General features: G+C 35.0%; 2 protein-coding genes across 2 annotated transcripts; one reads left to right on the top strand and one right to left on the bottom strand.

Moving 5' to 3' along the window:
• The first annotated feature begins 272 nt into the window (after positions 1-272).
• On the top strand, positions 273-14,955 carry LOC139996421 (uncharacterized). The gene is made up of 8 exons (XM_072020796.1): positions 273-489; positions 594-722; positions 6,150-6,357; positions 8,769-9,247; positions 11,318-11,495; positions 11,630-11,851; positions 12,052-12,281; positions 12,561-14,955. The coding sequence occupies exons 1-8, from the start codon at positions 460-462 to the stop codon at positions 12,720-12,722; spliced, it is 1,638 nt and encodes a 545-aa protein (XP_071876897.1). The 5' UTR covers positions 273-459; the 3' UTR covers positions 12,723-14,955.
• LOC139998049 (uncharacterized) lies at positions 14,814-23,253 on the bottom strand. Its single transcript, XM_072022270.1, has 12 exons — positions 22,650-23,253; positions 21,747-22,052; positions 20,917-21,004; positions 19,900-20,187; positions 19,477-19,690; positions 18,087-18,149; positions 17,647-17,800; positions 16,789-17,307; positions 16,323-16,410; positions 16,002-16,204; positions 15,357-15,441; positions 14,814-15,110 (listed from the first exon to the last, which is right to left on the bottom strand). The coding sequence occupies exons 1-12, from the start codon at positions 23,031-23,033 to the stop codon at positions 14,917-14,919; spliced, it is 2,586 nt and encodes an 861-aa protein (XP_071878371.1). The 5' UTR covers positions 23,034-23,253; the 3' UTR covers positions 14,814-14,916.
• Between the last annotated feature and the right edge of the window lie 944 nt (positions 23,254-24,197).

Here is a 24,197-nt window from a genome sequence, read left to right as displayed (position 1 = left end):
ATGTGAAATACTTTTTATACACAGACAGAAGGAATGTGTGCAAGCAATAAGAACGTACAAATACGATATGGAAAAACATAGAATATTGTTATTATATAACCAAGAACGTATATAAATTTCAAATTCAAAATACAAGTCATTAACATAGGTATTATTTAGATTACAGTAGACCAATCATAAGCAGACTAATCATAAACTATAATCATAAGCGAGTTTCAATGTGTGTAAAGCCTGTCGAGGGGTGGGGGGGTTTGCATATAAAGAAAAAGTCTGTCATCGTAGGATTTTTATCTAGTTGTTGGACGATCACCGACAGATGAGTCTGTTCCGTTGCATTGATCCATAAATCTAGGAAAAAGTTGTTCCATAATATTAGAAGAAAAATTTTTTTATTTGGGAAAATTACTTATTTTCTTCTAAAAAGAATCGTTTCGTGTGATTCCTCTAACAATCGTCAATATGGTCGTCAGTAAACCAGCAAACAATAACGTAAGACGTTTGACGAATGTAATTTGCAAGTATTATTTGCTTCGCTTCAACGTAATATAGAAAGTACTAACGTTATCATACTTTCGTCGTACTATTGTTCTTAGACCGAGCCACCGTTCAGGATCGAAAACAAAATAATGAAGGGGAAAGTGATATCGTTCGATAGTCAATATACCAGTATTGGCGAATTGTTGTTTAACAGTTTGAAGAATAATCCGGATATTGTTGGTCAGGTACGTATCGACGAATTTTATTTTGTACGATTAAGGAAAAATAAACGACGATAAACCGAATTCTGGTATTGTTCGTTTAGTCGCTTGGCGGTTGTGCAATCGTTCTGTCTAAGCAATTTACTATGTAGACCGATGAATTATTTTGGTCTAATTGGTCTCGCAACTTGAGTTAGAAACTTTTATCGTATCGGTGTCGTGTTCTTGAAACAGTTACGAAGAGTCTTTAATTAACGGTTACGAGGAACTTAAATGTTTCGGAACTAACATGAAATTTAAAAAAAATGATTATATAATGTAGAATCGACAGATGATATAAGAAGCGTAATTGAAATTGTTATAGTCTGCAATTTAGTTTCTTTGTAACTGTCGGAGCTTTTATATAATAGCTTAAAATAGATATTTCCGATAAAACATCACGACGGTCAAAGAATTTTGCAGGTTTAATACAATCCGTGTGACTCGTTGTAGGGCACAAAGACACAAAGGGCACAAAGACTTTAGCTTCGTTTAAATACTTTCTGTGTTCTTTGGTTATGGCTGAAGCTCTGAACATAGCAGAATATAGAGAGGAATTTCGTTAGACAAAATTAAACGATGTTAAATTTCGAACGACGTATGATCTAGGTGTTCGCTTGGATAGTGGTGACGTTTTGAAAATTTAAAATCATTTTCGTTTTTTCCAACAGAACTATACATATACATATGTATCTAGAACTACGTAAATGCGAACGATATGATAGCGATAGAAGTCAATTTGGGAGACACTGTATTTGCGAATGCGCGCGAAGAAAACGTTTTGTTTCTATAAACGAATGATTTTGTTGCAATTGACGACCAACGCATGCAGTCGTACACGTTGGAAAAACAGCAACGCGAAATATTTCGTTCAATGCATCGCACGAACGATATTGTGCCGCGAGATTTTTTATTGTGCTGCGAGACATTTTCACATACAGGTATCCTAGTACTTTTGCATAAGGAACAAAAAAATCCATCGATCATTGCGGAAAAAATGTTTCACAAGTCTATTTTGAAAGAGTAGAGACAGCTTTAAAATCTTCAAAATATCGTCACTTCCAAGATGGAGATATGTAATGCAACGAAGTCTTGGTTATGCCAATCCCGATTAACCGAAGTATTGTATTATCCGAGATGCTTTGAACTTTACGTAACTTTATATTTTTCGGAAGTTTAATCATAAAGTATAAAATATCAACTATTACATTAAAATGTTTTTGTTATGATTCTATCGCGTGATTCACTAACACGCACGGACCTTCTCATTATTCGAGTTTTCGATTATTCGATATAGGTTCGGTTGGCGTCACGCCGTGTAATCGACACTCTGCTATTATACCGGACGATGTACCATTCGAAAGCATTTAATTATGCCTAAAGGAATTGTTTTCTATCTCCTATTATTTCGTATCTATTGCCTAGTCATCTATTTTCCTAGTTATGTAGGATAGCCTATGTAGCCCAAACAACGATATCGTTATCTATTACGCACATCAAACATTAAAAATCAAATAGATAATTTCTCAATAGTATTGTTTACAATATGATTTGTTTCCACTCTCAGCTAGCAAGCGATGTATTATTATTAAGAAACAAGATTAGTGAAGCTATAGAAGAAAATTGAAAGATCGTGTTTGCGTTTACTAGTGTTTTGTTTTATTTCTCAGTAATTACATACATTTTCTAGTAATAGAACAAAATCGATCGTACATGATTCAATGAAATAATATAAAACACAAAATGTCGTATATCTATTATTTCCTTATCGAACGGAAGAACCTCTTGGGACAACCTAATATAAAGATAGGGAACAATGTCAAGTAGCATATATAGCACTCGTCAAAACAAACAAAGGAAGTTTAAATAAACTTGATTTCTAAATTCCAGTTTTAGAGATACGATGTGTTTTCATTAACACGTTGGTCGACACGTCACCCATATTTATGTGACGGATATATTTCCGTGGGGGCCCCGTTACCCAAGTATGTATGACGCTCTTCTTGTTCGAGTTATTTAAATATAGGATATTATATATAGGATATACAACATAAAAATATTAAAAACATATTATACCATGCTTTTTATTAATTTATATTCTGGATAAAATATTACACTATGCTATATCGCATGGTATTTGTTAAAACATTCCAAACACATTTGGGGTGATTTTGGGCACTTCGAACAATAGTCGTAGACTTAGTCATCACTGCTCTTCTCGCTTTCAAATATATTTTCACGCTGTTTTCTGAACATTTGGAGGATGAAAAAATCATCGATGTACGTCGCACAAGTATGCTTCTCGACTAAATGAAAGATCTGAGATATCTGCCATGAGATCTCTCGGAATACTCTACTTGGAAAGCTTATCGCTTTCAGAAATAAATAATCTTTTCTTTACAATGAATCGAAGGCGATAAACAATGAATTCCCGTTTGTCGCTCTATTTACGTTCTGCGTACCGGCGGTTGGAATTGGACCCCGCAGGAAACTTAGCCGAATCACGCTGGGCGACCAACGTGTTAACATTCATTGTTTATCGCCTTAGATTCATAAAGAAAGGATTATTTATTTCTGAAATGGAGAAAGCGATGAGCTATCCAGCTAGAGTATTCCGAGGGATCTCATGGCAGATATCTCAGATCTTTCATTTAGTCGAGAAGCATACTTGTGAGACGTACATCAGTAATTTTTTCATCGTCAAAATGTTCGGTAAACAGCGTGAAAATATATTTGGAAGTGAGGAGAGTAGTAATAACGGAGTCTAACTATTTTTCGAAGTGCCCAAAATCACCCCAAATGTGTTTGGAATGTTTTAACGAATACCATACGATATAGGATAATGTAATATATTATGCAGAATATAAATTAAAAAAAGTATGGTATAATGTGTTTTTAATATTTTTACGTTGTATATCCTATATATAATATCGTATATTTAATTAATTAACTCGAACAAGAAGAGCGTCACCATCATTTGGTGACGGGGCCCCCACGGTAGTATACCCGTTGCATATAGATATGTGCGACGTGGCGATGAACTTGTTAATAAGACGTTATCGTATGATTATACATACGTACATATTACAATGTGTGTATGTTCAATATATATTGCATACAGTTCAACATACGCTTCGGTATGCTTTCTCATAAAAGCATGCGCAATGCGTACGCTGAAAGATTTCCCGTTACTCCTCTTATTTCTTGCTAAGAGTTTCCGGTCTGTCGTATTAACCCGTGTGAAAAAGTAATTATGTACGCTGTTTAGTATACACAACGCTTTTACACACTAAACATCTCGTGGGGGTAGCCATCCGCATGTTATTTAGCAATGAAGTTAGAAAAATTTAGCAAATGTTCAGCTGGGCAAATTGTAAAGTAAAAATTAAAATAAAAAAAGAAAAGAAAACCGTGACGCCAACCGAACCTACGTCGGATAATCGAAAACTCGAATAATAAGAAGGGTCCGTGCGTGTTAGTAAATCACGCGATAGAATCATAAAACAAAGAAATAAGTATACGTTGCGCGTATTACAGACATTGTGAAATTTCATGAACACTGTTATTATGAGACTCGACTATCGCGATTGTATTGGTCAAGCTCGAAATCAATCTAAAAACACATGTACAAATTACAGGGTGTTCATTATTTGTCGAGCCTGTAAGATCATCATCCCAATTTTACGACGGGAACAGCACGTCTGTTACTTTTGAGAACTTGGAATTTCACACATTGCATGTTACAAAGTTTGCAACTCGGATCACGTCGACGACTCGGTTAAACGCTCGACGAGTCCGTTCGATAGCAAATCACGTGTCATAAACTTTAACCTCAAATTAGAACTCGACGAAAGACCACCGGATACGAGATCACAAACGAGTTGTGCTACACATCCTGCACATCCTACGCACATCACGCTTTGTAAATCAAATCATACAGACGCTTCAAGCTTACTTCAACATCGCAATCATAGTAGAACTCTTCAAATAAATATTCAAAGTCACAATCGCACCAGAACTCTTCGATCGATCCTCCATCCTCAGTTACGACTTAACTGATCGCCACCTGGTAGGGAGGTCGCGACATTAATGGAGAGTATTGAAAAGTTTTTTTTTTTTTATTTATTTAATTTATACTTTACAATTTTTCCAGCTGGACATTCGGTAAATTGTATTAAAAAATGACCATTTTTGGCGTTGCTTGGAATTTATATTGAAAAATTCATTACAGAAGATTTAAGAATGTCTCCCAAGGAACAGAAAGTATCCGTATCACTTCGGGAGAAACGATGTGAGTAGGATAGCGATCGAAGTTATTTAATTCGTTGTATTTCATCTTCTTTTCTCTGAGATATTGAATAGTTTTCGAAATAATTAACGAAAAAATCAACTGATAAATGGGTTTGAAGTTTGGAATCAAGCAAGAGCAAAGTACGATAAAATTATTTATGTGAAAACTACAAACAACAACAACGCGTTCACCGTTCTTCGTCCGAACATGAATATTTATAGCAATCAAAATTCAATGATTTAGTGTGATTCCCTTTAAAAATATATTTATATATATTTAAACGTATATTTGAAGCAATTATTGGAATGTAAGTAGCAGAGAAAATAAAATAAACAGATGCCTATTATTATTGTAGTTTCACAGTAATCAAAATAACTATGATTCTTCTTTACTATTTACTATTACTAGAAGATTGCCCATCTTTTTACTAAACATTTTATATGGGCGTTGGAGTTCAATTCGCGATAAGGGATTCTTTCTATTGCATTGATTATTAGAAATATCAAATTGACGCGAAACCAAATAAAATGGCGTTTCGCTTTGAACGAAATCACATTCTCGACGTTTCAATAATTTCAAATATTTTGCATACGTATTGGTAGGCAGGAATGAAATCGGATTGGAAACTGTTCAAAATGTTCGCGTCGTTGATCGTCGTTCGCACATAGTACGTGGTATATAAAATGATATTTATATAAATTTATCTATGTACCTTCATTTATAGAAATTTATAGATTGCAGACCTTTAAGACCGACCTTTATTAATTTTAAAGATTTGTAGTCGTACGAAGTACAAAGATATCCTATCAGGAACATAAAATTATAAAAAAAAAAAAGTCTATTGCCTGGAACGTGGAACTTGTTGATAATATTAATATCGTTATTATTAGTTCACAAATTATCGCGCAAGAGGATTCGGGAGTACGACTTTCGGATATATGGCTCTTTATCATTTTTTACAGAATTTTATATTTTATAATTTTTTATATTTTGTTTAATCGATAATTTACTCCGCCAAGCTACACAATCCAACCCCTTTTCCCATCAGCTTTAACTTAAACTTTTAACCCTAAAAGCGCTAATTTAAATCACAGTTCTCATTAATCGAACGAATTTTTCAGGTAGACACGATCTCAGGCGTCGAAGATACTTTTGCGGACATCATGGATCGTACAATAAAATGTGCACTGTGGCTGCAAAAGCACGGGGTGGGAAAAGGTGACATCGTCGTAATTTCTTCGCATAATCATCTGGATTGCATAGTTCCTTACTTTGCTGCGCTCTATCTCGGCGCTATTGTCAATGCATGGGACTACGCGATGAACGTTCGTAAGTTCTAAAAATTACAATAATTCCCTTAATGGATATGGCGTGGATATCAGCCCATCGAGTGTCGTTACAATCACGGTAAAATATTTTTACGCGGTTTTTCTTCGTTCGATTCTTATCAGGATTTTACACGCTATAACGTATGCGCGATAAGACGAGGACGTTTAATTTTTGTCTAATATCGTTGACGATGTCAAAGTTCTCGTAGAAAACTCGTTCTTATCGTGTTTGTAACTAATTAATAACTTGTAAATGATAATAATAATTCGAAACGACATGCTTTATGCACAATTTATATTCTGTATTGTTTGTTATTCTAAACGAATGTTTGACTACTTTTGAACATAAATGAATATAAATGAGAAATTATTAAGTATGTACCATGTCTTTCGTAGAAGTTGAAAATCGGTTTTATGATACAGCTGAAAATAAAATATTCCTCTAAATAACGTAACCTAAAAGTTAGGCAAGTAATATTTGTAATTTCTTTTGGAAACAAAATTGTCGTCACAATTCTTGGACACAATATTTACGTATATATTTATGCATAATATTTGTGAATATATATGTAAGATCGTAAATCTTGGGATAACTCGGGTGATCGATTCCGAAGTCTGAAAATCGAGTTTTATTGACAACAATTGATATCCGTCTATAACAATAAATAACGATAAATTACATAGACGCGAAATAACAAGTTCTATACAATGTTTACCTGAAAATCGAGAATCGATTTTCAACGTCCTGAGCTACCGATCTTTCTTCGTCAGTCATCAAAATTTTAAATGGTTATTCTGTGCTCTTGTCTGTCTCTGATGCTCTCCGTCCGTACGTTTGGGAAAAGTGTGTCTCTCAAAAATGGTTGCCTGTAAAACCCTAAGAGGGTCGCTCTGTCCGTGAAACAAAAAGTCGTGCTACCCGTAAAACAAAAAGAATCCCTATCCCACGTGAACTCTAGGGAGTTTACATATATACCCTATATATATATAGGGTATTTATACTTTGAAAGATATTTTTATAGATATTTCAATAAGCAGCCTTTCAACGCGAATTCCTAATGCTGGACTTATAACAATTTTACTAGCTTGGGTCATAGCAAGCAAAATAGAAGTCATGCTATTATTCATTACAAATGGAATATTACACTGACATGCGGAGAGGATATATAGAATCAGCAATATATACTTCAAGTTAAAAAACTATATGTCCGTAATAAATATAGACTTGCCTGATTAAGATAATAATTCCTGATAATTTTCTGAAACTGATAGAAGAAACACTATAATAACGAATGGCCACTCGAGCTATTATGCAAGCAGATGGCAGATTATACTCGTGTACTTTACATGTATTATACATATACGTCACAGTAAATGTCTGTTGCTATTCTACTATAGTCGAATTATAAGTCGAATTTCCTATTTTTCACAGGGAGATAATTTTTAAAATTATTTAAATATTAATTATTATATTATAAAAATTATTTAAATATTGTATGTGTGTATAATACCTATACTCGGTATACATCTGCGGTATTTCTTTTTATTCCTTGGATTAAATTATTCATTAAATCTTCAGGCTCTTGTAAATGCGAACAAATTCTCTGAAGCAATTGTTCCACGCTTTTAAATTATTTAATTCTCAGTCATTAAAAGGCCTTTACAAAAAGCTGAATAAACGATTCCTAGTACGATGACGTGCAGAATGATATTAATTAAGTTGGAACAACGTAACGATCAAATAGGTATTAATCGTTTCTTACAAAACATCGTGAGTTTGTCATCACCGTTGCCAAAGCGTTCTAAGTCTATTGGATCGGTCTCTTCTTTAATTAAAATATAAGCAACGTAAAAGATAAAAGACGGATAAAAATAAACTTGTAAATTTTCACGCGTCGTCCTCGTACGTTTGATCAACGTTCTCTTATAGAGCAGCTATTATATAAAAAAAAAAAAAAAAAGAAAAGAAGAGCCGATAGCAGAAGAACCCATTATCTATCGTGGCTGTGCTTCTCACAGGTCACATTGACGTAAAGATCTAAAAATTCACTTGTAACTTGTAGAGATAGATAAGCGTTTTCGATGTGCTTGAGATAAAAGTAAGTAAGTAAGTAAGTAAGTAAGTAAGTAATAGAAGTGAGTTAGAAGTAAGGCGATTCGTGTTTCGAGAAATTAAAACATCAACATCAAATACGATAAAATGAAACGAAAAGAAATTTACAAAAGCTTGTCGATCAGTTTAGCTTGCGAATATACTCTATTCGTGTTTTCACTTTTTATTTAATTTGTACTTTACAATTTGTCCAGCTGGACATTCGGTAAATATCTTTTTTTCACTTAACCAATTGCTTTGCATGTTAAAAAGATTATACGATTGCACACGATGATTAATGGATTATTACAATTTCGTAGAACTCGCACGTCACTTTCTCGCATTATCGCAACCGAAAGTGATCTTCGCGAATGAGAAATCGGTGGCGGTGATATTGGAGGCTGCGAAGATCGAGCTGTACCACGTGAAAATGGCCTGTTTCGGCTATTATCCTGGTACGACGCCGTTCTCCGAGACGCTGAAAGGGCATGCCGAGTCGGCAGTGAAGAATTTTCGATGCAAAGAGATCAACGATCCCAATCACACGGCTGTGATCCTTTTCTCGTCTGGAACAACGGGAATGCCGAAGGGCGTGCAGCTTTCGCACAAGGCACTTCTAACGGCAGTGGCTCAGAATGCAAATTTCTCGGTCAACGCACACGTCCCATTGTGGTTCAGTTCTTTGTACTGGATCAGCGGATCGTTACTTAGTACTAGAAGCATCGTTTCTTGCACCAAGAAGGTCATCGGGCCGGAGTTCGACGAGAAAACTACCTGCGAAATTATCGAAAAGTTTAAGGTACGATAATACTTATTGATAGTTGAACGTCGTTGATGTTCAAGCATCGATGATTAATCATCGTTGTATGTATCTTTTTATGACGATATTAACGAATTAATCGTTTTGTTTAGGCGTTGCTAATTCTTTAGAAGTGCGAGTTCCTCACCGATTTCGATCACCTTGAAATATCTTGTCGAGGTCGTCGCTCTGAACAACTTTAGCTTATACGCCACACGAATAGCATTCTAAAGAGGATCACGTTCCTATGATATAGCCTAATGTAAAGAAGGAGAAAAATCAATGGGTTGTAAATCGTGGGAAACTACACTCGGCAAATAAAGTATACATGAAAGAGTTGTTCGGAATGATGACCTTGTTCAAATATTTCGGAATTATCGCAATCGATCCTTCCGCATAATCACCTTGATTTTTAATATGCCGAGACAAATATTAATAGAATAATAGAATAATATCAACAAAAAGGTATATTTTTATTATTTAACGCGTATTATTTGAAGGTATATTATTATTATTATTTTTTTATTATTATTTTTTTTTTCAAACAACAAGCGGTAAAATAAATAATAATCGAATCTCAAATATGTTTGCACAAGTATTTCTTAGATTATCGAACACCCATAGGCAAACTGCATGGTTTCTCTTCAGATTAATTTTTCTATCGTTCTATCGGTTTTGGACAAATTTTGGGATACTTGTCGGTGTCTCTACGATAGTAATACGATAGTACACTCGGCAAATAAAGTATACATGAAAGAGTTGTTCGGAATGATGACCTTGTTCAAATATTTCGGAATTATCGCAATCGATCCTTCCGCATAATCACCTTGATTTTTAATATGCCGAGACAAATATTAATAGAATAATAGAATAATATCAACAAAAAGGTATATTTTTATTATTTAACGCGTATTATTTGAAGGTATATTTTTATTATTATTTTTTTATTATTATTTTTTTTTCAAACAACAAGCGGTAAAATAAATAATAATCGAATCTCAAATATGTTTGCACAAGTATTTCTTAGATTATCGAACACCCATAGGCAAACTGCATGGTTTCTCTTCAGATTAATTTTTCTATCGTTCTATCGGTTTTGGACAAATTTTGGGATACTTGTCGGTGTCTCTACGATAGTAATACGATAGTACACTCGGCAAATAAAGTATACATGAAAGAGTTGTTCGGAATGATGACCTTGTTCAAATATTTCGGAATTATCGCAATCGATCCTTCCGCATAATCACCTTGATTTTTAATATGCCGAGACAAATATTAATAGAATAATAGAATAATATCAACAAAAAGGTATATTTTTATTATTTAACGCGTATTATTTGAAGGTATATTTTTATTATTATTTTTTTATTATTATTTTTTTTTCAAACAACAAGCGGTAAAATAAATAATAATCGAATCTCAAATATGTTTGCACAAGTATTTCTTAGATTATCGAACACCCATAGGCAAACTGCATGGTTTCTCTTCAGATTAATTTTTCTATCGTTCTATCGGTTTTGGACAAATTTTGGGATACTTGTCGGTGTCTCTACGATAGTAATTCGCTCAACGAGTCGATCGTTCATTAGTTTCCCGAGTGAAAATAGAAATTTGGACAAAAATATCTCAACGAAGAAATTTCGCTCGACTTATCTACGACTTATCCACTTTATTTACAAAGAATTACGTTTATTTAGAGTTCTATCGCATTTTAATCTACTTCGATTGATTTCTGTGATCGTAAAATAGAAACACGGCGATATGTATATCGCGTTTAGTGAAAAAATGTCTTTTCAATTATTGCATAAAAAATTAAAACTATCGATAGCTTTAGAAAATACGAATACTTGATGTTTCATTTGCTTCGCTGCCAGAAGTTATATTATTGCCAACGAGACGATGGACGATCCCTCATCGTCGTTGTTTCATATATTTGGGATGCTAATGTATACGATGCCTGCAGTAATTCAGTATAAAAGCTTCATCCGACCTTTATGTGAAAGCGCAACTCTTTCGAACAATTCCTTTCGAATTATTCTTTTTTATTCACGGATTATCATTTTTTTTCAGGTCACATGGTTACTGTTGAGCACCAGTATGGCAAATCGGTTAGCGCGATACAGTCATCTGCACGATTATGATCTTAGTAGCTTGAAAATCCTTTTCACCGGTGGTGCTACGATGAAACAAGAATGTCAAGATTTATTGAAGAACCACTTCCCGTCTGCGTCCGTTATGCAGGCGTATGGTAAGTAGAAAAGGAACTACACGAGAAACTGAAATTTTATACGATATGTACCTTCTCGTCTGAGATAAGGAGATTGATTGGTCGACTAACGCGTTGGAATGGTGTGAGAAATAACTTATTCTTTTTTTTTTTAGGTATGACAGAGCTTGGAGGCGTGTGTGCAATGCAATTACTGGACACTACAAGCGGATCTTGTGGCGTGGTAGCTCCAAATTGCGAGATAAAAATCATAGATGTTCAAACAGGAGAGGCACTTGGTCCAAATGAGCATGGCGAACTCTGCGCTAAAACGCTGACGATGATGACAGGATATTTAAAAAATCCCGAAGCTACCAAAGATACCATCGACAAAGATGGTAAATATCGCAATTTGCAATTGTTAATTGTATCGTCGAAATTCTAAATAGGTCTAAGCATTCTCTAGATAGTTTATTTGTGGTTTAAAATAAATGAAATGTTGGAAAAGTATGACAGTAACGTAAAGATTGAGATAATTAAGTAACGATAAAGCATAAGGATGGATGGGTAATTTAATAGGTTAACGTTCTATTTTCAGGATGGATACACACGGGTGATTTAGCTTATTATAACGAAAAGGGAGAAATTTTCATCATGGACAGATTGAAGGAAATTATGAAATACAGGGGACACCAAATAACGCCGACCGAAATCGAAAATCTTTTGCTATCTCATCCCGCAGTGTTAGAAGTGGCGGTGGTTGGTATACCTCATCCTACAGACGACGAACATCCTATTGCTTTCGTCAGCAAAGTACCTGAGATGGAGGTACATACAAATCGATATATTGATTTAATATAATAAATAATAAAATTTGTAATTTATTATTACTTTTAACGTTGGTATGGTATATTAATATACTAACTCTCTTAACTTGATCAGTATTGTTGATAATTTGTAAATGTACTAAGAGACCTTAAATCGAAGTGACATTATAAAACGATGATTAAATAACATAATTTAATCTAAAGGTAATACAAACCTAAGAAACGATCGCTATTACTTTGTGTATGATATAAATACGATTTAATTTAATTTAATTTACAGGTTTCTGCGGAAGAACTGATAAAGATGGTAGCTAGTAACCTGTTGGATTATTATAAACTACGTGGTGGCGTACGATTTCTACCAAGTCTTCCACATACACACACAGGAAAGATCTCGAAGAAAGAATTGAAAGCTATAGCAAGAGGAATTGTAATTCATTAAATTACCACTAGACAACGGATTGCATAGACAATGGATAGCGTTTATTCACAAATTTCCTAAAACAATTGATGAATTAAGACGAACTTAAAACAATACAAATAAATGTTTTCTTAACGATTAATGACGGAAGAATAAAATAATTCTAAAAATTGTCTTTCCGATCTATGTCTGTAATAGCATATAATATAGCATATAATGTATAGCATATAATAAGTAGTGTTATAGTTGGAAGCGTAATAAACAACACCGTCATTCTCCGTTAAGAAGGAGAAAGAGTAAAGTTGTACAGAATGTAACGTTTACGAGGTGGAAAGTTGTACTGCTATCGCGAACAGTGGCATATCTTGCGTTTACACGTTGACGTCGGCGTCGATATTCATGGTTTTCTTCGTGGAACGGCGCCCGAATTTACTGTCTGCTTCGTGGGACGGTGGTGGGTCACGTTAGACTGTTAGACAGGACCGCAATTTTTCAAATTTGACCTAAATTTATAGCAAAATTACAAAAGCTATACGATTCCTGTTGAGTTCAATAAATTCCGTGGACTTCGACTGATACATTGATATACGATAGTTTGTTAATGTTGTATTCGTCCGAATTGTATAAAAAAAATTGTAATGGAATTAACATGTGGGACTTGCCTCTTGTAAATGCGTGGTATGTACATAGAAAATGGGGTACTAAAGGTAAAAAAAATTGTAAAATTTTGCGAAGAAATTATTTATCACCTTTTAAATATAGTGAATCCCCACAGAGAAGAAATACCAAGTGAAAATGAAGTACTGCTTCAAAAAAGGATCACATTTTCTGCAGTCGTACCAAGGATCTCCGAGCAAAACGAAACGGCGGTGTAAAGAAAGTTGTAAACGTATTTCTAGAGTAAAAGGTAGAGAGTATGTCGCGAAAAGAACCAAAAAAGTAACAAGATATTGTGTCGTTGTAAGAGTCAGCCGGCACTCTGCCTAACTTGTTTGAAAAAATTGCATGAAGAAAGGAAATAATTATGTTAAGTATATAATATTGAATTGTTATGTTTTTACTATTGTATATCTGTTTATAATGTTGAGATAAAATAATATAAACCTATTTTACACTACCTATTTTGTGAAATACACGTGTGACTCACCGCCGTCCTTCGAGACAGACACGTCTGAGCCACCGGTAGGTCGCGCCGGCGTCAACGTGTTAAGTCAGCTTTGGAACGTCGTTCAGATGATTCTCGAAGATTTCTTTGAAAACATTTTAAGAAGCCTTTCTCCTCCAAGAATTTACATTCATTGTGTCACTATCAATACCAAACAGCGATATGTAAAGTCATTAACATATAAATACGAGGAAGAGCGATAACCTGTTGTTACCCTGGTCCACTTTTCGATAATGGATCAAGACGCTGCAGTATTAACTCTCGATTACCAAATTGTTAATCTAGCCGCGGCAAATCGCGTTGCCTTAGAACCTCTGCTCCTACGAGAGGTCTTAGTTATTTCTCGGCAAGTTTCGAAAGATAGCATTTTGATAGCCGATCCATAGCTTTCTGCCGCTTTGTCGATAGCTCGCTTTCTCGCTGACTTTCTCGCTGTAGACGTAGACACATTACGAATAAAATCAGTTTAAAGATCTGTGACGGCACTCGACATCAACTAGGGTTGGACGACGGCAGTGCAATGGTTAACGCCTTAGGTTACGAACGGTTCGAGACTCGGTGACCGTAGTATGATATTACCTCCGCGGTATTAAAAATGAGAAGAAAATACAGCAGTACCACAGCAGCGACATCTACCCCACGCAGTAAAACCTGTCTCATCCCTACACACTAGCAGTAGCGCACTACACACAAACACACAACTACACACCTCAGATCATTGAAACTTAAACAATTTTTTCCATCGAGACTTTTGATCCTCGTGACGAATAGAAGAAAATGCAATAATTTGAAGGTCAAATTCGATCTTCTACCAGCTTTTTTCCGCTAGATGTAGGATCACGTTATGGTGATTTTTACGTTCACTTTTGTTCTACTTTCCGAGTATATGAGTCTTAAGCGGTAGATCCGGCGTTAAAGTCGAGGAGAACGAAGTAAAAACAACGATATAAATATATTAAAAAAATTTATTCGTTGTACATAATTCGTTTTAATTCGTTCCTTTATTTATATCGATTAATCTTGTTTGTAGTTTATTCTGCAGTCTGTAGCTTATTCGTATCCTCGAGCTTTAGCTTCCTTGAACATGGCGATTAAAGAGTCCAGAGTTTCCAATGAGTTAGGGGCGATTTGATCAGCCGGAAGCACGAAACCATGGCGACCAGTATCACGTAATTCGTAGGTGAAGGTGATTGGTTTGTGGAATGTTCCCTTCACCCAGTCCATTGAACTTCCGCTAGCGATATCTAGGAGTAGAAAATGATACGTAGCAATAAATGAAAGTAAAGATCGTTATCGATCTACTGGTCCAATTAAAAAAGCCTTATCGAATTAATTTATTTGTATCAATTTTATGTTTAATTACTACTTCACGTTCACGTCAAAGAAAATTATCTTTTATTTCATATCGATTCGTTTATCAGTCGCGTAATGTATTAGTTACCGATCATAGTTTCGTCTAATGTATTTAAATGAACGAAATGTGTACTTACAAATGGTTTCGGCGATGTTTCCGGTCCTGTAATTGGTTCCGTAGCGCTTAGCGAGAGCCTGGATCGATTTCTTACCGATTTGCAGCTGAAAGAGCACGTTCGTTATTTTAGCTGATTCCTCCGCGTTTGCAAATTTCATCGAGATTCTGTTAATCGATCGAGAGTATCGGTAACGAAAAAAGATGCTACCTCATTTACCGTTATTATCGGTAAAGTAAAGCGAAGTACCGATTTGCAGCTGAAAGAGCACGTTCGTTGTTTTAGCTGATTCCTCCGCGTTTGCAAATTTCATCGAGATTCTGTTAATCGATCGAGAGTATCGGTAACGAAAAAAGATGCTACCTCATTCACCGTTATTATCGGTAAAGTAAAGCGAAGTACCGATTACCCTTTGAGTAACGAGATATGCGCGATAAAATCAGAGATTTCTCCGCGATAAATGCATTTACAAGATTGAATCGAAGAAAGATCGGAATATAATGTTTGCGAAACGAAACCGCCATGTGTATGATAAATATATTATTTTTATTTTCTATGCGAGAAACGCGATATATGATAGATGTATAAAAACGGAGAATATAAGAAAAAGCTCTAAGATATAACGTGCAATAGAATAATACATAGATTTATTAAGCCTCTACTTACAGAGTCATTGTAATTTTCCAAATGCTCTTTGGTGTGGCCATAGGGGAACATTAGAAGCTGAGAGTAGCTGTGGAAAGCAATGTAGGCAGAGAATTTGCTAGAGATCGACGTTAAATATTCCGATAGACTTTTCGTTTCAACATCGGAGAATGCAGAGCTTCCAGCGTAAGTTTCGGCGCATGGCTGGTTGCTAGCACCACCAGCTGAAGGACAAAGAGAGAATGTTTCTTATATGATTTTTATATATCTCAACGTTATCTAATTATTTAGCAAAGAACGTGAAAGCATCGTTTAAGGTTTACTTATATATCAAGAACTTACACATCCATTTGTATCCCCAGTTCCTGTTAGGGTCACTTCCGTAGCAGAAGATACCGTATGGTTTGCGAGTCTTTCTCCACAGACGGTTCTGAGATACAAACATAATCGAATTTATTACATTGAAGAATATTATTAATAATTATTAATTTATATTAATTATTACTAAATTGTTAATACTTCGAATTATTCTATCGTTATCGAACTTGTCATCGAACAATGTAAGTTGTTCGCCACGATTCCAGCGATATTTGTTTTATCGTTAGAGATCCTATTTAATACAAAAATATCAAACAGAGAAAATTTGTTGACAGTGGAACTTCTAAATAATTTCTCGGTCTTCTAAATAAACAATCGTGAGAATAGAATATTTCGAAAGAGGAAAGACCCGCATATAAAACTTTCTATGTCTTGACTAACATAACTTCGCGTTATGTTAAAAGTTCCTCGAGTTTCTCAAGTTACTTACGGACTTGTGAGTGTATACGAATCCATCGGGGTTGGCGACAGGCAAGATGTACCAGTCGTGAGATTCAGCGAGTGCCCTGACATCGGCGTTCTTGCTGGTTAAAAGCTCGTTGAGTATGTACAGAATGGTAGCCGGTCCGATCCATTCTCTGGCGTGGATTCCAGCCTCCAACACGATTCCGTGTTTGGCCTTACCGAAGGACACTTTCACTCCTTTGATTTGACGACCCTCGTACGTTTTTCCAGCGATGATCACTTGCACCTTGCCGGGGTTTGCTTTGGCCAGATCGTCCAAATGAGCGTAGATTTCATCGAGCGTGTGATAGCGGTTCAAGTCGAACGTAGCCAGAGGTTGAGCTGGTGGCATTTCACTGTCGATCAAAGTTTGAACGTCGCTGACGTAGACGTCGTAGGGGATGTTGAACATCTTCATGGTCTCGTGGAAGTCGGGGATTTTGTGTGGGGCAACCATCACGTCCGCGGGGTGCTGGATAGCGTTTGGCTCTTTCCAGAAAGAGAACTGTACATTTCAGAGTTTTTTCATGTCAATTATATGAATAATTATTGTAAGAAAAATAAATGGTAATTTGCGGAATTAAATATGAAAATTCACCGTGGTCCCTATTTTTATTATTGAATTTTAAAAAACAATGATAACGTAGAAAATAGGGAATAATGTTCAGGAAATGGATCGAGTTCATCGAATCGCTACAGTTTGCCTTTGGCTCGTTTTTCAAACAATTTTTCGGAGCTAGACGTTTAATTTGTTATGGTTTAATGATAAACTAATGGAAAGAAGTATATTTTAGTCGATTCTTTGAACCTATAATGATACTTCTATCAAAGTAGATGTACATACCGCATCAGAAATTTCTTCCAAGTTGCGTATGATTTCCATCTGTTCTTCCGTCTGAGGTACGACACGGAACACCTTGTAGTTGTCGTACCTTACTTTCTCGGCTGTCGCCAAAGCGACCAAAGCGACCAAAATTAACTTCCACATGATGCTTTTCCTAGGAAATGGACAAGATCGAACCTATTACTATCATATAGGATATAAACGACGTACAAACAAAATTCTACGAAAACCTTAACGATCGACAAAGTAACGAAATTTATAACGAAAATTTTCACGTTCGAATAAATACAGAGAAGAAATTCATATTCAAATAGACATAAAGTTAAAATTAAATATTAACGATTAAAATGAAAAAAAAAAATCGAATTCGAATTAAAATAAAGAAAGTGAAGCTATAAAAGAGAGCAGAAATATTAAAGAGAAGAGACGAATGATCTTACCCTGTATGGTCACCAAAGAAGATTGTGCCGCTGCTACTTCCATTCCTGTATTTAAACGTTCTACTTGCACACGACACCAATGATTATTTCTGTCTGGTGGTTATTCAAAAATCATATCATCGATTAATTAAAGAGCTTATTGGATCACCTTATCGGATTTATTTCGAGTGTGCTTCTTTATCTAAACGATCTAAACGATGACCATTCGATGTCGTTTCACAATCAGTTGTAGACGACTTTTAATTCCTGGATACTTCGAGCTACTGAGCCTTTCTACATTTTCTTTTTGAAATAACAATAAATAGAATTTCAGAGTTTGAATCTTAATAACTCGGATAAAATCGTCCAGCGAACGGAAGGTTCATGGAAGATGATAGTTTCGAATCGAAGATGGGTATGTTTCATTTCTATTTTCTTCTTCTAATCGGTCGAACGGATATGATTGTAAAATCCTATACTGTGATTCTGATATTAAATTAAATGATAATAATTATAAAATTAAAATTGAAAATTGATAGAAACGTAATGAACATTTTCGAATGTATGTATGGTATAATTGAATAGGGACGGAAATGAGACCTTTAGTTTGTAAAGTAGAGAATCTATAGATAGAGAAATTATTATTATAATATATATATATATACGTATCGTTATATATTATATGCAACAGTAAGAAATTAAAAATCCGAGTAACGAGTTCTCTCGTCTTCTTCCATCCGCAAGTTAATGAACTTATTAAGTAAATAAGTATTAGGTTACGATCGTAGCAAGTACATAGAGCGTCGTTATCGTTTTGTCACAGTTGCATCCAATTTGCATCCTTCGAACATCGTTTAACATCGTTTCGCGATGAGATCGTGCTAGAAATTGTTACGACGTAACGCTTGCGAACGACTGGTTCGAACGGCTGCATAGATTAAAGAAGCGCGTGTGAATTATAATGCTGGAATAATAAAAATAGCTGTGTTTAAGTAATCGCATTACCGTGAATGATCGTAAATTACGTGGTTACCGTAAACGTGCCAACTGACGATTACGATCGTGAAAGATTATACGGTATTTCAAGACCAATATCAAAAATATAGATAAGAAAAAAATGCAAAGACAGTGTTTGTAATCAACCAACGTTTTAACGATGTATGGTTTCTACGATTATCTTCTCCGCTATAAAACGATTCATTTTCTCTGGAAGTAATACAAAATTATTTATTTCTTTCGTTACTATTTAACAACGAAAATTGTACAATCTATTTGATATATTTTATTTTTCTACGGTCCTTTACGTATGTGCGATTCGTAGTTAAAATTAAGTAACCTTGACGTTACACGGTATTAAACAGTAGTTTGTTATTTTACAGAATGAAACGTTGTATAAAAAGGAATTGAACGCTACGTGGTGTTGTTCGCGGATATGCCGTAGCCAAGTTTCGCAGCCTGTTGGAACATAACGACCAAAGAATCTAAGGTTTCCTTTGCAGTGGGTATAATTTGACTTGCTGGCAGAATAAAGCCGTATCTTCCTGTGTCTCGAAGTTCGTAAGTGTACGTAACGGGAATGTTATAGGTGCCCCGCACCCAATCCATCGAACCTCCCGACGCAACGTCTGAAAGGAATACAAAATTTAAGTTGATCGAAACAAAAGCCTAGAAACTTTCTCGTATTTTATTTTACTCTACTTTCACGCGTTTTTACGTTACTTTGTTTTCGACTAATTTTACCACAAACGATATTTATAATATTTCGATATATTTATCTCGGTGTTTATCACGACGATACTCTGATATCTTAACTTTATTTGAATAATGTACTTACATATAACGTCGACGATATTGCCAACTTTGTATCGCGTTCCATATCTCTTCAACAAAGCATTTATGGAATAATTTCCTATTTGGAAGAGATCGTTGTAGTTGCTGATCCTCTTGCTAGTATGTCCGTAAGGAATGAGCAACAATTGACTGTAACTGTGGAACGCTACGTAGGAGAATATTTTGTCGTGGATACTGTCGATATATCGTGACATGGTTCTTGTTTCTGTTTCAGAGAATGCTTTTTCACCAGGGTATATATCGCTGCATGGATTTCGGCTGGTACCACCCTCTAAAATATTGGTAGAAGCAACGTAACAGAAGGGCCACTTTTCGGCAGTAAGTGCGACATACGAATAACGATAATAAAGAAATCTTTAGTATTTTTACACTGGAAATACTTCCTATACTTGAAGCACGATCTCCGAAGAACAATAGGATATTACTTTAAACGAAACACAAAGGACACACTGATTTTTCGTCGATGTTAGAAATTGATAATTCTATTAGTTTCTATCGATCAATTCTATTCACCAATGAAAATATCAATTGTTATTGATTCATTAACGAGCCACCGAATCGATCTTTAGCGTTAAAGATATAAGAATTTTATTCCTCTGCTATCTAATAATCTATAATACAATAATATAGAAGGACAAATATTTATTTCCTTTGTAAAATACAGATAGTTCGATTCCTAGTGATTGTCTTTCAGCGAGTGTTTCGTTCTATTTATGCTACAAATAAATAAATCAATTTAGATATTGGAAATATATGAATTGGCATCTAAGTGATTGCGGATTTTGTCATTAGATGGTATTGACAAAATTCGCAATCACTTAGTTGCCAATTCATATATTTCCAATATCTAAATTGATTTCTAATATGCGCAATTATTTTTATTATCTACATCGATTTACAGTTTATCACCGTTCATAAATTAGAGATAATGTTCTAAAGTAAATATCAATTAAGTAAACGGTGTAGCGATAATTTTATTTTGTTTGTATTAGATTGTTACCTGCCCAATGGAAATTCCAGTTTCTGTTCGGATCAGCTCCGTAACAACCCCTCCCGGAAGGTCTTCTGGTCTTCCGCCATAGACGATTCTAAACAAAACAAAATTATCGAGAGTAAGCATACTTTAATCAAAAAATTAAAAACGCAGAATTACAACTGATCGAAGCTCTTAGCTTAGATCAGATAGATAACGGGCCGATAACAGAATGAAATAATTCGAAGAAGAAGTTCGACGATCTTATCGTAAGAAGTATCGTTTAAATAGCGATTTGCGTCAAAGTAGTTTCTGAATACCTACTTTATCTCTTTTGTTAACAAGGTAACTAGTTTTGATTACGAATGAAACGAACGTGTAATCAAAACCTAGATTTCGCGTAAAAAGGTACACTATCTGGATAGATTTACCCACACCAGTTTTATTAAAATTATAATTGACCATCGAGTATTCTCGATAAGAAAATGATAAAATAATAAATCGACTTTTAACAAAAAGCGATGCCACTTTATAGATTTCTCTATATATTTTACAATTAGTTTTCTTTCCAATTCAAATCTCGTTGCGTTTCACTGTTATTTATTATAATTTCAGCGAGGATGTTCATGCATTTATGGAAACTTTATGGGGGAAAAATTGGAAAAATGCGCACGATCAAAAGTACTATACAAGATCTTCAAGATATACCCAGTGTTCCTTTTTAGCGAGTAAGAACAATTCTCTGACTAGATGTTATTCCTTTGATTGTATTCGCAACGATATTAATTAGCATGATTATTTGCAAATTCCAGTTAAACGTTGTATGCGTTATACGAAAACTATCTAAGCGTTCTTACCATAGTATGAGTGTACTCGTAGCCATCAGGATTGAATACAGGGAAAATATACCAATCGTACGACTGCGCCATATATCTGACACGAGAGTCATCGCTAAGGATCAATTCGTTGAGGATGTAGGTGACAACAGCGGGTGATATCCATTCTCTGGCGTGTATTCCGCCTTCGATAAATATACCAGGATTACCTTCCTTATAGGAAATCTTTACGCCTCTGATACTCCTGCCTTCGTAGCTACTTCCACCGGTGATTGGTTTCACTATCTTAGGATACTGCGTTACGAGGGAATCTAGCCAGCTATAAATCTGAAAGGAAGATGTTCGCGATCAATAATGCGTTGCCTTATAAAAGGACAAACGATGAAATTAATTACTTTATTTAAATCGTTTAATTATATAACAAAATTGAATCGTGTTTTGATACTTATCGATGTTTACTTTATATTCTTAATAACTGATAATAAATTAATTCGATAATTTTATACTTAGTAAATTGCACGTAGTATTGCGGTATATTGCGATATAGTAACGCATTGGTATAATGGAATGGTAAGATGGTGATAATTTAATGCGAAAATATAATACGGTGGGATAATAATAATATTGCAGGAAAACATGATAGTAAAATAGAGTGAAATAGAGTGACAACGGTGTAGTATGATATTACGAAAACATTGTAGTAATATTGGTAGTACGTTATTATTTACAATAGCGCAATACCATGGTGATACCATTTTTTTATTTTGGGTAATTTCGAAATATTTTTACTTGTGAAATAAACAATGATAACTGAACTGACGGAAGAAGAAAGATGAGAAAATTGAAATTGTAAGTTGTGGATTAATATTCTAAAAATAATTCAATTCTATTTATCGAGTAAAATAATGGGAAATAATGTCTTACAGAATCCAATCGGTGATAACCCAGCCAGTCGAAACCACCTCTTGCATTGCCACGAGGATTCTCATCGTCGATATACCTTTGCACGTCGTCCATCATCAATTCTGGTTCAAGCTTCGACGTGTTCACTTTTTCCATGAATTCTTGGATCTTTGCCGGGGCGATCATCACTTCTGCGGTGTTGTTGATACTCGGTGGATGCCATAAATGGTAACCATCATCGTCGTACATGTTCCTTAATAGCTCTAAACCCGTAGTATCTGACACAAAAACTTTGTACAGTCTATAGCCATCGTATCGTTTCTTCTCATTGTCAGTGGCATGAACACTTCCAAGAAGAAAAAGAAGATGTAGAAGAATAGCTCGCGTCGTGGAATTTGACTTCATTTCGACAATTAGTAACAAGAGAACCTATCAAATCTTGGAAAAATTTATCATAGGATCTTAAACACTGTCCCTGGTATTATTCATATGTCTCAGAAACATTCGACGTTTGATCAATTCGACTCGATCTTTCGATTTCGCAGTTCCCCGATGTTCCAATTTTTCTAATCTCTCTAATATCTTCGATCATTTGTTATTCTTAAATTTTCAGTCACTCGCAATCCTTTATTATCGATTTTCACTTTGTTACACGACTATCCCCTTAACGCACGGCGAAACGATTTAAAACGGTTCTGTCGGTATTCTAATTTGTAAATTTTTAATTTACAGAAGTATAGCGAGGCTTCGGAATTTTCCAACGCGATCGATTCGCGGCCAATGTTCCACCGAGAAAGTTGCGCTTTCTCGCGGCGACTTTGAACCGGAGACTAATCGATATCGCTTTCTTTTCCGTCTGAAATGAACTTGACGGTTTCGAGATACAAGACAGGTGTGAGCGTCCCAAGTGAATCCTCCCGCGACTTTATATACAACGGGGAGCAACCGCGGCAGGTAAAAATATCCTGTACGTGAGATAAGTGTAAACAAAAAAGAAAAAAGATACGGGCAACGCATTTGCATGCAGGATGGACAATGAGAATTCTCGGGAGGTTGCAAACAAGCGGATGCCTGCCGATGGTCGAAGACCTCGAAGATACCGTTTCAAAATATAGATAAACCGAGGTTGTCGACATCTACTTAAAGAAAGTGCTCCGCACTTGAGACGAAATATCTTCGATTACTTCTGTCATTTCCCAAACCAGTTTGAATCATTTTTTATTCATATTAATCTGCATAATTCATACTATTTCACTTTGATTGAAATATGAGAATTAAACGTTGAAATGTTATTTCCTGCGATTTCGTAGGGATATTATTCTTTTTTATACTATGATGTAAAATATTAATCAATATTTTACTTACAATCTAAATTTAAGTTTAATAATAATATGTACAATAATTTATATAATGAATAAGTGCATGTGTAATATTAAATTAATTAAAGAAAATGGGAGGAAAAAAAAGGAAACAGAGGAAGAAAAGGAACTCGACATAATCTAACTGGTTTATTATTTTATTTTATAAATATATTATCGTACACGCTCGTTAGATTATATCGTTCGATAA

This window comes from Bombus fervidus, chromosome 2, assembly GCF_041682495.2.
Source record: "Bombus fervidus isolate BK054 chromosome 2, iyBomFerv1, whole genome shotgun sequence".
In the NCBI taxonomy this organism is placed as follows: Eukaryota; Metazoa; Arthropoda; class Insecta; order Hymenoptera; family Apidae; genus Bombus; species Bombus fervidus.
This window is presented reverse-complemented; position numbering and strand designations above follow the sequence as displayed.

What these genes read in the sequence shown, in the direction of transcription:
- LOC139996421 (XM_072020796.1), top strand. Translation starts at nt 460, where the DNA reads ATGGTCGTCAGTAAACCAGCAAACAATAAC. An exon ending in GTAAACCAGCAAACAATAAC is followed by an intron (nt 490 to 593) that starts GTAAGACGTTTG and finishes TATTGTTCTTAG; the next exon opens with ACCGAGCCACCGTTCAGGAT. An exon ending in ATCCGGATATTGTTGGTCAG is followed by an intron (nt 723 to 6,149) that starts GTACGTATCGAC and finishes CGAATTTTTCAG; the next exon opens with GTAGACACGATCTCAGGCGT.
- LOC139998049 (XM_072022270.1), bottom strand. Translation starts at nt 23,033, where the DNA reads ATGAAGTCAAATTCCACGACGCGAGCTATTCTTCTACATCTTCTTTTT. An exon ending in CTGGAATTTCCATTGGGCAG is followed by an intron (nt 20,188 to 20,916) that starts GTAACAATCTAA and finishes CCAATATTTTAG; the next exon opens with AGGGTGGTACCAGCCGAAAT. An exon ending in CAATATCGTCGACGTTATAT is followed by an intron (nt 19,691 to 19,899) that starts GTAAGTACATTA and finishes TATTCCTTTCAG; the next exon opens with ACGTTGCGTCGGGAGGTTCG.